This window comes from Beta vulgaris, chromosome 9 (genome assembly GCF_026745355.1).
Source record: "Beta vulgaris subsp. vulgaris cultivar EL10 chromosome 9, EL10.2, whole genome shotgun sequence".
NCBI classification, from domain to species: Eukaryota; Viridiplantae; Streptophyta; class Magnoliopsida; order Caryophyllales; family Amaranthaceae; genus Beta; species Beta vulgaris.
In genome coordinates, this window is record NC_079210.1 from 41,399,041 (window position 1) to 41,415,486 (window position 16,446).

At 35.2% G+C, this 16,446-nt stretch overlaps 1 protein-coding gene across 2 annotated transcripts; it reads right to left on the reverse strand.

Moving 5' to 3' along the window:
• Positions 1 to 1,675: 1,675 nt before the first annotated feature.
• On the reverse strand, positions 1,676 to 8,616 carry LOC104904173 (uncharacterized). 2 transcript variants are annotated; one of them, XR_007269996.2, is made up of 4 exons: positions 8,125 to 8,616; positions 6,006 to 6,180; positions 5,274 to 5,316; positions 1,676 to 2,727 (listed from the first exon to the last, which is right to left on the reverse strand). XR_007269996.2 is itself a non-coding variant. In XM_010692367.3 (3 exons), the coding sequence occupies exon 3, from the start codon at positions 4,714 to 4,716 to the stop codon at positions 3,838 to 3,840; it is 879 nt and encodes a 292-aa protein (XP_010690669.1). In that variant the 5' UTR covers positions 4,717 to 5,316; positions 6,006 to 6,180; positions 8,125 to 8,616; the 3' UTR covers positions 3,695 to 3,837. The 2 variants fall into 2 exon arrangements, 1 of the variants encoding a protein (XP_010690669.1); XM_010692367.3 differs by lacking the exon at positions 1,676 to 2,727 and having other exon boundaries at positions 3,695 to 5,316.
• Between the last annotated feature and the right edge of the window lie 7,830 nt (positions 8,617 to 16,446).

Genomic DNA, 16,446 nt, shown 5'->3' on the forward strand with positions numbered 1-16,446 from the left:
ACCGGAGAACCATATTTGAACTTGGTGACATGGTGAGCATGGACATATTTGGAAAAGATGCATCGTTGAGCTAGACTATGTCCTCCATGGCACATTTTCCATCCAAGTTTCGCCATCGATGCAACATTAAAGGTGTGTTGGTGACGGATACCCAATCCCCCTTTCTCTTTGGGGAGGAAAGTGGTTTGCCTATCAACTAGGTGAAGTCTCTTTCTTTCATCCGTGTCCCCCCACAAGAAGTCATTACAAATTTTATCTATGGCATTGAGAGTGGCGTTTGGCAGATAGGTCGCCTGCATATAATACGCGGGGATTGTGGAGAGGGTAGACTGGATAAGGCAGAGTCTGCCTGCTTTAGATAAAAAATTTACCTTCCATTTAGCGAGCTTATTCATAACTTTATCAACCACAAACTGTACTTGGGCGCGGGTTGGTCTCTTATGGGATAACGGTAAACCTAGGTATAGGCCAAGGTCCAAGGATTGGGTAATGTTCAAGGTTTCCTGGAATAGGGTTCGATCATCCTCCTTAGTGTTATGCGAAAAGATTAGACGACTCTTATCTTCATTTATTTTTTGCCCCGAGATTTTGCAGAAGTCACTCAGAATCTCCCTAACTGTAAAAGCAGTTGATTCATCTACCCTTCCAAAAAGTAGTAGGTCATCTGCAAACATTAGGTGAGAGACAGGCACTTTCTTGCGACCGACCCAAAAAGGGGTCCACTTGTCCCCTATGCATGCCTCATTGATCTTGTGGGACAAGGATTCTAAGCATAAATTGAAAAGGTACGGGGACATAGGGTCTCCCTGACGAAGCCCTCTGGAGTGTTTGAAGCTCTCCCCTTTCCTCCCATTTACAAGAACGGAGGAGGAAGACTTAGTGATACAGTCCATTATTAGGGCAATGGAGGTCCTATCTATTCCATGGAGGTGTAAGCACTCTTTTATAAAACTCCATTCCAAACGGTCATAAGCTTTCTCTAAGTCAATTTTCAGTGCAAACCACCCTGTGTTCCCCTTCTTTTTGGACATTGAATGCAAGATTTCCGATGCTACAACAAGGTTAACATCGGGCCCTCGTCCCTTGGTAAAACTATTCTGATTCTGAGAGATGAGACTAGGCATATATGGTTTCAGGCGGTTCACTAGGACTTTTGTTAGGACCTTATACAGAGTATTGCACAGGCTTATTGGACGAAGGTGTCGGACTGTTTCGGGAGGGTATTGTTTAGGAACTGCCAGTTTAGTCACACAAGATAAGATTTAAGAATAAAAGCACCAATAGCTTTCAATACACTGTTGTGATGAATAATAAGACCATCAGTTCTGATGAAGACCACTCAAATGTGTTTTTACATAATTCCTTTGTCTTATTTTCCACAGCTAATCCTCCTGCAAAGATATCTTCTCCTTCTTTAAACATAATGTCCACTAGATTCTCAACGACACAAAGTTCTTGGATACAACAAAAAAAAAATTGAATGAATTGCATAAAGCAAAGTCGATAACATCAAGAGGCTTTGCTGACTCCTGGAATAAAAAAGGCATGAAAGACAACACACACACACACACACACACTATAACACATAAAGCCCCTATATGGCGATGCATACATGTAGAATGCATGTGAATATCGTGTAACTACTTTTCTTAATACTCATAGGTTTTGAGTTCCAGGCTTCATCAGCAGGTTCTACACTCTCAAGCAGTCTTGTTCACTCTCTAGTTTCTAGCTGAAAATACATCAGCATACAACTTGGGCAAATGGTAATCTATTTGGTATTACTCTAACATAAGACAGTAAGGGACCTAAAAGGAAGCCAGTATTATATGGCCATTGGTCATTAAATTGACAGCTAATGTCATATTAGTTTGAAGAAGAAATCCGAAGGATGATACTTTTATACTTGTACTTCAATCATTTTGCATCCCTAATAACAAGTGACACAATATAAAACAATGCTATTCTCGGTCTTCACCTACAAGTAGCTATATTAAGCCAGATAAATCTTCCTCTTATGTCTTTGAATTATACAAACCCTCTCAAAACAAACACTCACTTCTACTCTCATTAAATAGTGTTCACTCAAGAGTCACACATTTATTCAGGCTACCAGGTAGCAAATATCCCTCTAAGGGATAGATCAGTGTAATCTTGAGTTACCCAACCCGGCAAACAGCACAATTTTTGCTTGGTGATCTGTTCTTGTTATCATCATATATTAGCACATAAAGCCTAGAATCTTCTTGGTATCATCCTATGTCCATTTGAGAAACATTTTCTAAAAAGATGGAGGTTTACAAATTCAAAGGGAACCTTCCGAAATTTTGTCCATAACACAGAAGAAAATAGAGGAACTGACACCTCCCTGATTAACTCTAATTTTTTAGTATTTGATATGAATGAATACCTTAATATATAACCTTGTCTATTAAAACAACTGCAGGCAGAATTGATGCTGTAGACAAGGCTGACTTAATGTAAGAAGGAATTCATGCCTGACAAGCTACACTTTAATAAGTCAATATATAAATCTAACTAATGCCAAAAAAAAAACATAGAAAGGCAGAAAGCATGCACCTAGACTTTAAACTAATAGAAATCAAGATCAACTGACCTATTAATCTATTATGATGAACACAGCTAGTATATTTTATAAGGTTGCTGGGCATGTAATCCTTTGACGTTGTAAGATGCAGCTGGCATGTCCGCACGAAAAGTTTTTGTCTGTCAAGATTCAAGAACCAATAGCATTTTCATGATATTATGAAACTGTATTATAATATTTAAGATATTGCTTCGTATGTACTGGATAAGCAATAAAATATAGCAATACTGGATCATCTTAAATTTGTTGGCATCCACAGAAAGCAAAATCTAGTAAACTACTCTTAGCATTCTTGAATCATTAATTACTAATTCTTGATGCATTGGAACCATTCATAAACTGAACGCTCACCTTTTCGACAACATAAATAAGGATATCTGTATTAGTAAGACAATATGCCTCTGTAACAAAAAGATTCTGTAGATAGAAAAATTGTTGAAGCTATGATGTATAGCGCACACCACATGTGAGTGTCCCACATTGATTAAATAAGAGAGATGGGTTCACTTTATAATGCAAAGGGGTTACTCCCCTTATAGTCATATGGTTTTAAGGTGGAACCTCCTTTGTGTTGTGAAGTGGACTCTCTCTCCTTGTGATGGGTGCGGCCCAGACCCATATTTAACATGGTATCAGAGCCAGGCCCACGACTGGGATCGTTAATTACTCTGGGCCAATTGATTAAATAAGAGAGATGGGTTCACTTTACAACACAAAGGTTACTCTGGGCCAATTGAAAAAGGGAACTTACATGTGAGGGGGAGTGTTGAAGCTATGATGTATAGCGCACACCACATGTGAGTGTCCCACATTGATTAAATAAGAGAGATGGGTTCACTTTATAATGCAAAGGGGTTACTCCCCTTATAGCCATATGGTTTTAAGGTGGAACCTCCTTTGTGTTGTGAAGTGGACTCTCTCTCCTTGTGATGCATGGGTGCGGCCCAGGCCCATATTTAACAAAAATATTCATGGTGATGGTACAAAAAAACAATTGAACCCTTTTAGCAGAAAGCTAAGGATTATAGAAGTCTCTGACAACTGCAGCAAGAAGCCAAATTGTACTATCACAAAAAAAGTAAGATATGGAAGAAGAAAATTAATAGACCTTATCTCATTCATGCAAAAAAATTTGTATACAGGAAAAAGATATGTACTTGGGCACATAAGGTTGTTAGAGATATATTTTCCGATACTGATTATATCTCGTATCTCTAAGAGGTGCATATTTAGTGGTTGAGCATATTAAGAAGAATCACTCTGGATTTTATCAATAGCCTACACAAACACTCTATTGACCTTTCAAGATCTATGACTAATGACTCAAGATCTTCTAAATGTTCTCTCAACTTGTCAATTTCCGCATTGTTGATACATGCGACTGTCTTGTGCCTGATCAGCATGTGAAGGGCAGCATCAACAACTGCAAATCTATTTTTGTTCAAGCAATCGTCTTCTTCGGATGGCTCTTGTCTGGAAGGGACCAATTTGGAAATCAAAGACCATTTGCTTGCCTCTGATAATGTCCTTGAACCAGAAACATAGGAGAACAAGGACTTGAACACATCAACAGAGATTGATTGTGACTTTTCCAGAATATGTAGAAAGGAAATAACCTCCTGGTTTTCATTCATGGAATCTATGTTAAATTTCTTTCCTAAGCTATCTGCAGCCCTTAATAACTTTACGGTTACTTTCTTGATCATTTTCCTTGATTTGAAGTACGAACTAACCTCCCTGGCAACTTCGTGTTTGTCGAGCTTTCTACGCAGAACTGATAGAAGTCTTTGTGTTCCTTCACTTGTCTGCAACAATACATCCCTGATGTTCCCACATACATCTATCAACCATAGAGATCCGTCTAACAAGAATTCAACCAAGTTCTCATTCTGTTCTGTTGGAAAATCTTGCTGAATGCAAGTCATTTGATTACTAAGCAGATGTAAGAGGCTATCAAGTTTGTAACTAATTAATTGCTGCGAAGTCGAGGCACATTCAGAAGACTGTAGTCTGTACAGATGATCATTGGATTGTAATAGGAAAGGGGTTGGTTGGATTGGTGAGCTTTTCGAGCGAGAATGGTGGACAGTTTTAGTGTTAACAGCCATCTGGTTTCCTTTTGGCTAAAGAGATTTCTGGGGGTAAGTTCAAATGACCCTCAAAAGTTTGTCTAAATCTTCTCTACCTGATCTGATTATATATACTGGCTAATAAGGCATGTTTCTAAATAACCAAAAAGTCCAACTTGATTGGAAACTTCTAAATATCTCCTCAATGTTCATGTAATGCTTCCACCCACCAGCATGTCCAGCTCATATTAAGTCAATCATTTTGTAGTTCATGCATCATATTGATAAAATATAACTGCCGTAGTTTCTATCCATGCAGATAACAATGTCCAGCGCTACCAACTCTATCAGAAAATACCAGCAACGCCAACCTTTTTTGCTTTAAAAAATGTATTACTACATCTAAAAGCATCTTGCCTATAATGTATAGAATATATGCTGCATTAGACGATTTGGTGTGCTGAAGTTTCCAGTAAGTTTAGCGTCTTATAAACAATAGTATATAATCAATATGACTGCGTATATAAACGACTAAATCTAAGTGCCACGCAGAGAAAACCTTACAAAGACATGCATAAAGATTGTGTACACTGTACCTGTGCTGCTGTACGTACTGCATACTCTTGTTTTCTTATAGACCTGGGACAAGTAAAGTATATAAAAAAATTTAGTTCTGGATTTAATCTTTCAACAAACTGTGTGCCTGATTTCTTATAATGATGATTACCGAAGTCCTCCAACTCAGTTGTATTATTTTAGTATGGTGTCACAATTTAGGAGGAACAAGAAAGGCTGGATTGCAGGGGGGGAGAAGGGTCAATATTCTTCTGTTTCTCGAGATAACTACCTCTATCCACTAGATTGATCTAATAGATAATTAAATATTATTATTGTTGTTCAGTTGGACTCGCTATCAACTAAAATTTATTAGAGGTGGGTTATCCACTTAGGTTATGTTCGGTTCAACTTCTTTTAACTTATTTAAGATCTTATATTATAAAATAAGATAAGATAAGATAAGATGTTCTCTTAACTTCACTCATTTCAAAAAAAATAAGATAAGATAGAATAAGATCAGATTAGATAAGAGAGGACAAAATAAGTTGAATCAAACGGACCCTTCATGGATAGATCAAGTTTTTACCCACTGAAAGTATTGATAAAAAATTAATCATAATAATAGATAGAGCTTTATTGACAGATAAAAGGACATTTGCTTTTAAGACAATTCAGTAGCCCTCCATCCAAGTAAAACAAAAAGAAATGGTGCACCAAATTAGGCAAATAAGGCAATCACCAATCAGATAGAGTGAATTAGTCAATCATACCAATCAGAGACCAAAGGCATGCTCAATGCCTCCTTCCCATAAAGAGACTCAATGAGAAGTTCGATTGTGGGAAATCCAATCATTCCTCTTCAATCACAACACCCACAATATGACATACAAGCAGAATCCCAAAGATTTTCCTTCCTCTATGCCAACAAGATCTAACATACAAAACCTACAAAAATACCAAGATAAAAGCTTAATAAAACCACCAAAGATACATAGTTTGTTATATAAATCAAGCCCCTTAGTAACACAAATACTGACAGCTTGCCATCTTTACACTCTCATAATGCCAAGTGTAGAGTGACATCTAGCCATGATATTGAGAAACTGTGAACTACATTTCTCAAAACTGCCTCCATCTAAAATTCATGCAATCTTGGATGTAACTATCGGCACTTTTAAGAGGAAAGATCATCTTTTATAAACGAAAAATACTTTGACTTTCTCTATCATCAGAAGTCAGAACAGACATTTACAAGATTCTAGAAGTTAGTAAATCAACAATACGCCTTGTGTTGCCTCCTTTTAAGGCTAAATCCTCGTCTCTTGAGCAAGAAATTACCATCTCCTTCGAGCCTAAAATCTGTAGTTAACAAGTATTAAGATGGTTTAAAAATCCATGAGCCTAACAGTTTTGGAGCATGCCATATGGCAATATGGCATCAGTGATCAGACACGTTGAGCTGCCACAGTCCTCACATGATCCTAGTCCTCTTCGCATTTAGAGCTCGTAGCTAGCAGCGATTAGGCATCTAAAGCATTTCAGGCACACGATTGTGCATATAAGTGAGGTTGCTAGCACAAAATCACCTCCAAAGATCCTATACAGCTGATCTATACAAAAATTCATTGTATCAACAGGCAAATCAATTTTGATAGGATTGTGAGGCCACAAGAACTGTTTATGGGCAAGAGCAAAACCACATTCAGGGTCCACGAAATAGCTTTCCTTAAGTAAGAGTCTCCTCTTGGGCGTAAACATGTGGGCTAGAGCATGATATCATTGGTTATTATTTATGTTTCAAGCAACAACCCCAAGAATTCTAGCCAGATTCACTTAAAACTCAGAATTCAGAATGCACTTTTCGATTAAGCAATATAAGAAAATAAAATTATGGCATTGTCCTTTATAGCTTACTAAGAAATTAAGTTTTTAAAAAAAAAATAGTCTGGTTGGGGGTCAAAAGGTAAAGTATGGGGCTATAAGTTCAGATAATTTAGGTAATTACTACTCGGCTCATCTTACAACTTGAGATAATTTCAGGTAAGTTCAGAATTCAGATAATGGCCAACAAGTTCAGGTAAAGTTCACATAGGATTAGGGGTAAAAACGTGCAGGTCGAGATATGGCTTCCTGAGTAAACTAAACAAAGCCATTGTCATCGTACACTAAGCCAAACTCTTATCGAATGAACTACAACGCACAAGCTTACATTTGCAAGTAGAATGCACAACCTCATCTCATGAGTAACATGATCATAAATACTAGGGAGACAATATCCTAGCATTCATTGTCAAAAATTCATATCAATACAAGTATATACCAGTAGCAGCCAAAACAGGTGAAACTCGCTAACAAAAACTTAATACATAATTGCTTGGAACATGATGCTGAAGTAGAGCATAAATGTTACTGAAGTCTGGATATAACATGTACCACCATAAATGAATTTAATTCGATGAAAAATGCAATAACATATGCATACAGTCAGATCAGATTGGCAATATACCTAATATCCATATCTGGCTCAACATAACAACAGTGGACAAGTACTTTTATCAGCAAAAACAGACAAGATTTGCATTGACAATAATAATCAAATTAATCGAATCACTAAACTCGACAGATTTTCTTAAATTTTATCAATCACAACAATGTAAGTTGCGTTACAATCATAAATTCATCATACACAAATCATTACTTCTTCTATTAGAAGTTCTCTTAGACCAACAATCGAACACATGGTGAGTATTGTTATTGACTCTGACATTAACACATTACTTCGTAATGCTACTTTCTTGCTCTGGTTGAGAATTAGGGCAAAATTATCAGAGAATATCCTTGAAATACGTGATACGTCGAAAGAGTTGGTGGAATGAGGTTTATACTTACATCTTACTAACTCCATGAAAAAGGGAAGAATTATTCTAGGATTACCATCATACACTCCCGGCAATATTGCTCAATATGATATTCACTCTTGAAAGAAAATTTGTTTATAAAAAAAAAAATTGGTGGGGGATATCCGGTATTTTGTGGGGAACAAAAAAAATCATCGAAAGTCAAATTTTCAGCCTTTGACTTGGTAGAAACTCACTATCTTGCCAAAATTCCTAATCTTCCTTTGGCAAATTTGTCACAACCACGGCGGTGGACCAGTCCAAAACTGGACCATAATCAAAATCACAGACTTTTTCGGACTCGGATTGTCCGGCTTGGTCCCGATCCGGTTCAGTTTTAGGGTGAATTATGTGATTTTATTTTTTGCAATTTTTTCGTTTTTTTTTTTCCTTCTCCATATATAATCTTATTTCTTCCTCTTCACATTAATTCATGAACTATTTTAACCTCCTTTCATGTACTTTACTATTAATAATAATCTCATAATTGTAATATAACTTTGGGTGAAAATTTAATGAAACTTTTGTATAAAAATAATAATAAATATTTTTTCAAAGTAACCGATTTTTTCATTTCGGACCAAAAAAAACCAATTTCAGACTGGACCGAAAAATTGGATTCCAAAATTTTGAGGAACGGGAAACCGGACCGACAGCTACCGGCTCGGTTCCATTTCCAATTTTTTTGTCAATCCAGGTCCGAAGCTGCACACCCCTCGTCGCAACAGTCTGTGAGTAAGCAATACCCTCTGCAAAAGGCAAATAAATCATCCTTACCAACCTTTGTGATCTTTGCAATAATCAACCGCAAACTTTAGACTATCTTTTTCTAAATTGCCCTATTTATGGGATCTTAACTGTAACCTGTTTACAAGCTACTGTAACAACACTACCGAATTCAGAGCTCCTGGAGAGTATCAGAATAAAAATGCTACATCAAAGTATATATTTTTTATTTAGAGTCTTTTGAACAAAAAAAATCAATTTTTCTCAACCATGAAAGTTAGAACACCCACAATATTCTCCACATACCTCGGTTTGCTATCATGAACAGCGCACATGCTGACGTGCATTTTGAAATTGTTTTTTTTTATCAAAATTTTGGATCCCTCTTCTAGGGAGTCACGATAGGTTTGTTAGAGATTCTTTTGCCGCAACAAGAATTATTATTTGCAATCATTTTAATTTCCTCATCAGTGATCGCACTTTCAATCTTGGTTCATTGATCGTTGAAACCTTTGTTCTACCTCAATGTTTACTACTAGCCATCCAGTATAACATTAAATATATCTTCATCGAATATGATAACCTTGTGGTCATCAACACGATAGAGGTATTTGGGCTCCTCCATGACAAACATATCAAGCTTCTACAAGATAAGTTTGATAGTTGGCAACTCACCGTATCTTCCGAGAAGCAGATCAAGTGGCCGATTGAATTGCTAATATTGGTGATCTAGTTACTTCATCTTTTATAATCATTCCTTATCGGAGTTCCCATCGAGCGAAATTTCTCTTGGATTTTGCTAAATGACGCCCTAATTTTTCTACTAATGCCCTTTATTTTTGTATAAAAATACGAGAGTATTTACTTCTCTTTCCCCTCCATTCCCCATTCCCTCATTCATTCCCCTTCCATCCCCCTCCATTCCTCTGCACCTTTTTCATTACCTTTCATCTTTCACTTTCTCCCATTCCTTCCATCTTCTTCCGTTTCCTCCATTGAAGGACTACAAGATTTCAAAAAAAACTCGAGAAGCTCACAATTTCCAACAACTTCAATTTTTTTTAATATCTCGTTACATCGCGGGGAAATGCTAATGTAATTAAAAAATTCGAATAAAACTGATAGAATGTCTTGAACCTTGCGCTTCAAAAAACTTAGCATGGGGGTCCAAGGTGAAGCGCCCTGGTTTGGGAGCCCATGGTGGCCCCCGAAACTTACGATACATGGGGTTTAGTGTAATTATTTATATTGCAATTCCTATTTTGGCCAATTTTATTTAGCTTAATTAGAACATCTCATAGTAGAGTAAATTTTGCCAGAAATTGACTTGAAAATGTCAAAAAAGCGCTCAGGCGCCTAAAATAGGCGCCCGAACTTGTAGTCAGGCGCCTAGAATAGGCGCCAAACCATAGGTATAGGTAGGGCTGGCGATCAAGCCGAGTGGGGTCAATTTCAGGTTGACCTGGTTTTTATTTCGGGTCACTTGCCCAGAATCCAAACCCGTCCTGATTATAATTTAAGTTCAAAAACAATAACCAAAACCCGACCTTATCGATTTCGGGTTGAGCAGAAACCAACCCATAATGACCTCAAAATAAATTTAACTATACACGCTAAGTTATGAAATTTTGGGATAATAACTTGAAATGAAATTCGATGATCCAAAAAATAGGCTTGGTCCATTACAAATATAAATAACGAAGATAGGTTGTTTAAGTTATAAAAGGTTGGGTTAATTTCAGACCGACCTGACCTGAAAATAACCCGACTTCTAAATTAGGTTATTCGGGTTATTTTCAGGTTCAAAAGGTCAACTTAAACCTAACCCATTATATTTTCATGATGTTGGGTCGATCTATTTTTTATTTCAGGTCGAAAATCTCTACCCAAATCTGAAATTTTCAAGCCAGTTTTGGGTCGAGTTATCAGGTTGGGTAAAATTTTGCCAGCCCTAGGTATAGGCGCCCAACCACAGGTACAAGCACCTATACTTGTGGTTGGGCACCTATTTTAGGCGCTGGACGATAGGTTCGGACGCCTATTTTAGGCTTCTAGACGCTTTTTCGGCATCTTCAAGTTATTGTAGTCCAAAATTTTTGATTAAATGAATTATAAAAGTTCTTTAATATTAACAATGCAGTAATGTAGCTGGAAAAGTTTCACTTAATGTGACCGGAAAGGTTGCCGGAGAAGAGGCGGTGTGATGATGTCATTCACCCTTCTTCAATGTGTGATGAGAGAGAGTGACGGAAAAATTGGTCGGAGAAGTGGTCGGGGAAGTTTTTGGATAATGAGAGTGTGAGGAAGTATGAGAGGTGTTCGGATCTTTCCAGTAAGTTAAATAACTAGAGAGTCCAGTGCTTGAATAAGATGAGGACACATGGCAGTAAATAAAATGAAAGGCTTGGATTTTTTTGGCTCTAATTTGTACTTGTTTTGGCACAAACCTCAATTGTTTTTTACTTTGTTTTGGCGCACTTTTTCCCTCTCTCTTTCTCATGTTCCTACAATTAATTACATATTGTATATGCCTTTTTAGCATTCCACGACCAACTTTTAACTTCTTATTCTTTTTCGTCTACTGTTGCTTTCAAAGTAGGGAAGTATAAGCAAATCAAGAATAAATCAATCATCATGTATTCAAATTTATACATTACTTTACTTTTTTATATTCATCACCACTCTACAATAAAATTATTCAAAATACGTCTTTATGCATCACCAATTACATAATTTAATCAGTATAATCAAATTTCATAAGGCAGTGCTTCACTTGCTCTTCACCAACATTCTTTAATGGTCACCTATAAAAAGAAATTAACAGACTTATTAATATCATTATAAACAAACATAGAAAAAATTTAGTTTCAAACCTATAATAACTCCATATATATTAAAGTCTGATAGTAAGAATATCTCAAAGTGATTAATTTTGTTTACATCTCAGGCAATGAATGACTTATCATTACTACAAGAGGATTCACATCAATGAATAGGTAACATCGACGAGCAAGTACTAAGACATAGGCAGCAGAATACCGTCAATTTTATGCCAATATTAGGGATAATGTTTGAAACCGAAGAAATTGCATATGCCTTTTACAACGAATATGTTAGAAGAAATGGATTTGGTGTGCGCAGAGAATACATAGATGTGAGTAAAAAAGATAGAGTTTTGACTTCATGAATGTTTACATGCCATAAAGAGGGAGAACGTGGTATTGATAAGCAAGACTACTTAACAAAAGAAGCCAGGGCAGAGACAAGAACACAATATAAGGTACATATATATGCTTATCTCCCTTAATCGAAAAGTGGGTAAGCCAATGGATGCTAAGTTTTAATGTCAAAGGGAAGTGAGAAAACTACAGAAAAAACTATAAGAGAAGAAATTCAGAATGTAGAAGTAGCTCAGAATGCATAAAAGGCTCAAAATGCAGAAGATGTAATTGATTACCATGGGACAAAGGGCATAACGAAGAAACATTACCCCTATAAACATAAACGACGTCCAAAAACTTGGCTTGAGAAAGCTAAAAAGAGAAATAAAGTACCCGAAGAACAAAAATCATACACAAAAAGTAGAAAGTGCCAACAATCCAACACAGAAGATAACAAAGGCCAAAACCCCAAATCAAAAAATTTCTATCATTTATCAATTACATACTTCAAAAGTATCTATCACACTTCCTCTTTATTATCATGCTTGATATGTGTCTAATTACATTGTAGGAAGCACCGACATACTAACTCAACAACGTTGATGAGCCGAACAAGTTTGATGCCACAATGTGTTACACGTTTACAGAATTGCTTAACTTAGGTATTGGTTCATTTCATTAATAAATTTAGGTATTGATTCTTTAACATGTTTTTTACTATTTAGGTGCCATAGGATGAGGGTGCATTTGAACTAACACTAAGCTAGCAAGAACACGATGAAGTAAGTTCCACAGGTTTTTGATATGATCATAAATAATTTATTGTATGCTCAATTGCCCACATACACATTTTTTACAATTAATGTTTACCTCTGAAAGTGATAAGTAGTTATATAGAGAAAAAGAAGTTAAAATATCTTGTCCCTTCATTCTTTTAGTAGCCACGTGTTTTCATCTAATTCAAGCACTGGACTCTCCAGTTATTTAACTTATTGGAGAAGATCCGTACACATATGAGAGTGGAGAGTGAACGAAAGTGATGATGTATGAGAGTAGGAGAGTGAGAGAGAGTGAGGGAATAGGTATGAGTATAAACACGAACACGAAGTATGCATACAAGACGTTAGTAGGAAATAATAGGGCGAGATTTAACAATCAGTTACCAAGCAAGACTTGACTTAATGGTAAAGTTTTGGACTCATGACTCCAAGATCATGGAATCAAATACAATTAGGGGCTCTTTGAGGTGAGGTTTGCTTACTATCCTGAATCTAGACCTGGGCATGGGCCGGGTCGGGCCTGTTCACGAGCTCGGCTCGCCGGATTGAGGAAATGGCGGGTCGTGCTTGAATATTTCAAATTTTTTATGTTGTTTTTTTTTACAGTTTTAGGCTAAAAAACAAAAGAAAGTAGCGTTCGGTCCGCGGGTCGACCCACGCGGGCTCGTGCAGGTACGGGCCTGAAATAAAATTTCTTTACCATGACAGGCCCGCGGCCCACGTAACGGACAACAGGCCTCAATTGGGCTCGTGCCGAGCCGGGCCGCCCCGCGTGCTGGCCCGGCCCATGCCCACCTCTACCTGAATCCTCCATTCCCTTCCCTCGGAACAATTCAATTTTTTTTTTTACTCTTATTAAAAAATGACGTCTAAATATACTTTTTCGACAAAGTTAATTTTGTTTTTCGATAGGATTTTTTAATCTATATATATATATAAAACAAGGTTCATTTTGCTTACGTGTCAAGCCAGCATTATTCAATGTTCACTTTGCCTACGTGTCACGCTACTACTACATCTGCCACGTGTCATCGCCAAATTCGACACTCTATTATATAATTCACAAAATTCTGATGTCACATGGCGTGATAATTTCCTTCCAAAAAAAACTACCTTGAAATCAAACAATGATATTAGTGTGGGAAGTTTTAAACAACTGCCTAATTATAGCTAGCCACAAATATAATTAAATGTTTTTTATTTAAAATTCAAAATTCACCCACCAAGAATTGTTATTATAGTTGCGGAAAATAAAGGTAAAAAATGTTATTATATAAGATGTTCATGTAATCACACCCTAATATAAACTGATTGTCCAGAAAATTAAAATGTGCATTAATCCTAATTTCAATCTCAATTCTAAATTCCTAAATGACAGTATATACTATAAATTAAATTAATTTTCACTAACTGTTAAAACTTAGAATCTTGATTTTTTCAATATATTTCTCACTCACTAACTGTAATAAATTAGAATATTTTCTATAGATTGGCATATTCACTATTTCATTTCAACCTCATGTTATTGTTTCAAATAATTTGAATCTTGATTCTTCTCACTCACTGTTATCAATTTTAGGAATATTTTAGGAATCATATGACTCATTTTAGTATTATAATTATAAGATATATCTATATTGCTAAAAACTACATGCAAACATACAATCATGGAAATTTCATCATAATTAGTCGAATATCAACTTATTTTAAATAAACTTACCAAATATTTCCAACCTATTGACCCATTAGAAAATTTCTTCGAACTCCATTAATCCAACTCCTTCAAGATTTGGATTTTGCATGCGGTCTTTAAATCTCTTCACTTTGTAGATCGAATGATGTACACCTTGGTTGCATTAAGGGATTATAGTAACCATGCTTCAAATGCAAAAAACATAAAGATAATCAAAGGCTTAATTTCTTCACAAAACCCACATGCGTGAGTTTTATAATTGTTGTTGTTGCAAAAATCGATGACTTGAGAAGATAACAATTCAAGATGTTGGAGTATAATTTTGATCGATAATTTGTGGCTTTAAAGTATAAAAATGTAGCTACTTATAAATGAGAGATTGTAATTTGATTTGCTTGAAGTCTCTAGATTTTAGAAGATGAGTAGGCGTATTTTTTGGACTTAATTTTTGGAGGGTTTTGATGGAAAATCGAAGAGGAAGAAGAATGGCGGTTGGTAATGGATAATTGTTCATAAAGAAGTTTAATATACGGTACATAAATATAAGGAAGATGAAGAAAGAATCTATCTCATTTAAGTTCCCTGAATAATCTGAATACAAACCATAGTATAAGTTTGCTATAAAGTGTAACAACTTATAAAGTATTGTATATAAAGCTTGATATAAAGAGTTGAAAATAAAGTCTGATATCTTATTGTATAAGTTGATATTAAGGTTATATAAAAAAAATACAATTTTTAAACATATTACATGGTTTTATTTTTTATGTATACATAACTAATTATCAGGTTAAAAAATTGGTTTTTCTTTTTTATGCATAATGTACGTACTTGATATATGATGTATGCTTTTATATAGTTGAAGAATATTTTGTGGACTGTGCACATAACAATAAGAAAAAAAATTATATGTTAACTCATAAGAGCCCTTTATTGGATATATCTAACAGTACGACCAATCATAATTTCAGTACTAAAAATATACAAGAGTTATTGACTTGGTGCTCGAAATCTAGATCTCAATTTCATAAGGAGCGTCTTAATGAAAGATATAAAAATGAAATATATTGTCTATTTGATAAATTAACTCACATGTTTTTTTTTATAAATGATGAAAAACGTAATCACTCTTTACTTTGATTAAATAATATTTAATACATAGGCTTAATTATAATATTTCGGTAAATATTTATGAACTTTACAACATATTTTTGGCGAAACTATCATAAAATCTTAATTTATCATTCCCATGTAATTTGCAGGGGTCAAAAACCTATACTAAAAATTTTCGATCAAATTTATTAGTAGCATAAATTATGTCCACTCACACATGAGAACCATGGTATTAGGGGGGCTATACTTTGTTTTTGTGTGTAAAGAAATTGATATAGACATTTAAAATTGACTATAAGGAACAATGGCATAAAATTACGTGAGTTTAAAGTATCTATGAGACAAGTTTTACCGCTAAAAAGTTAGTTAAAGTTAAATAAATGACCCTCAGCAGATCCATTTTTTATAAGGCCCATTCTAATAAATAAGAACAATCATACTACTAATTATAGATAATTCACAAGTCATAATCTTCAGCACAAGGGTCGTAAGCCAGTTTTAAACTATTCTCATTACAAGTTTCTAAATTTTTAATCACAAGGCCATAATAAATATTTCAACCTAAAATTACGAGATACACCTCATTCACGAGTATGTTGGAATGTAAATATAGAAGTTTGAAATTGTTCTACAATACAATTCTAAAAATCGAAAAGAATATGGAAAAGAACAGGTCATATGGTGATTAAGAAATAAAAGGCAAATCAAGAAAAATATGCCATATTTGTATAATTTTTTGAGTGATTTTCTTTTAAATTAATTTTTTCACTTAGAAATTTAGAGATAACCCCATTCATTTGATGAAAATCATGCTATATAAACTTTGAGATTGTTTTTTAATA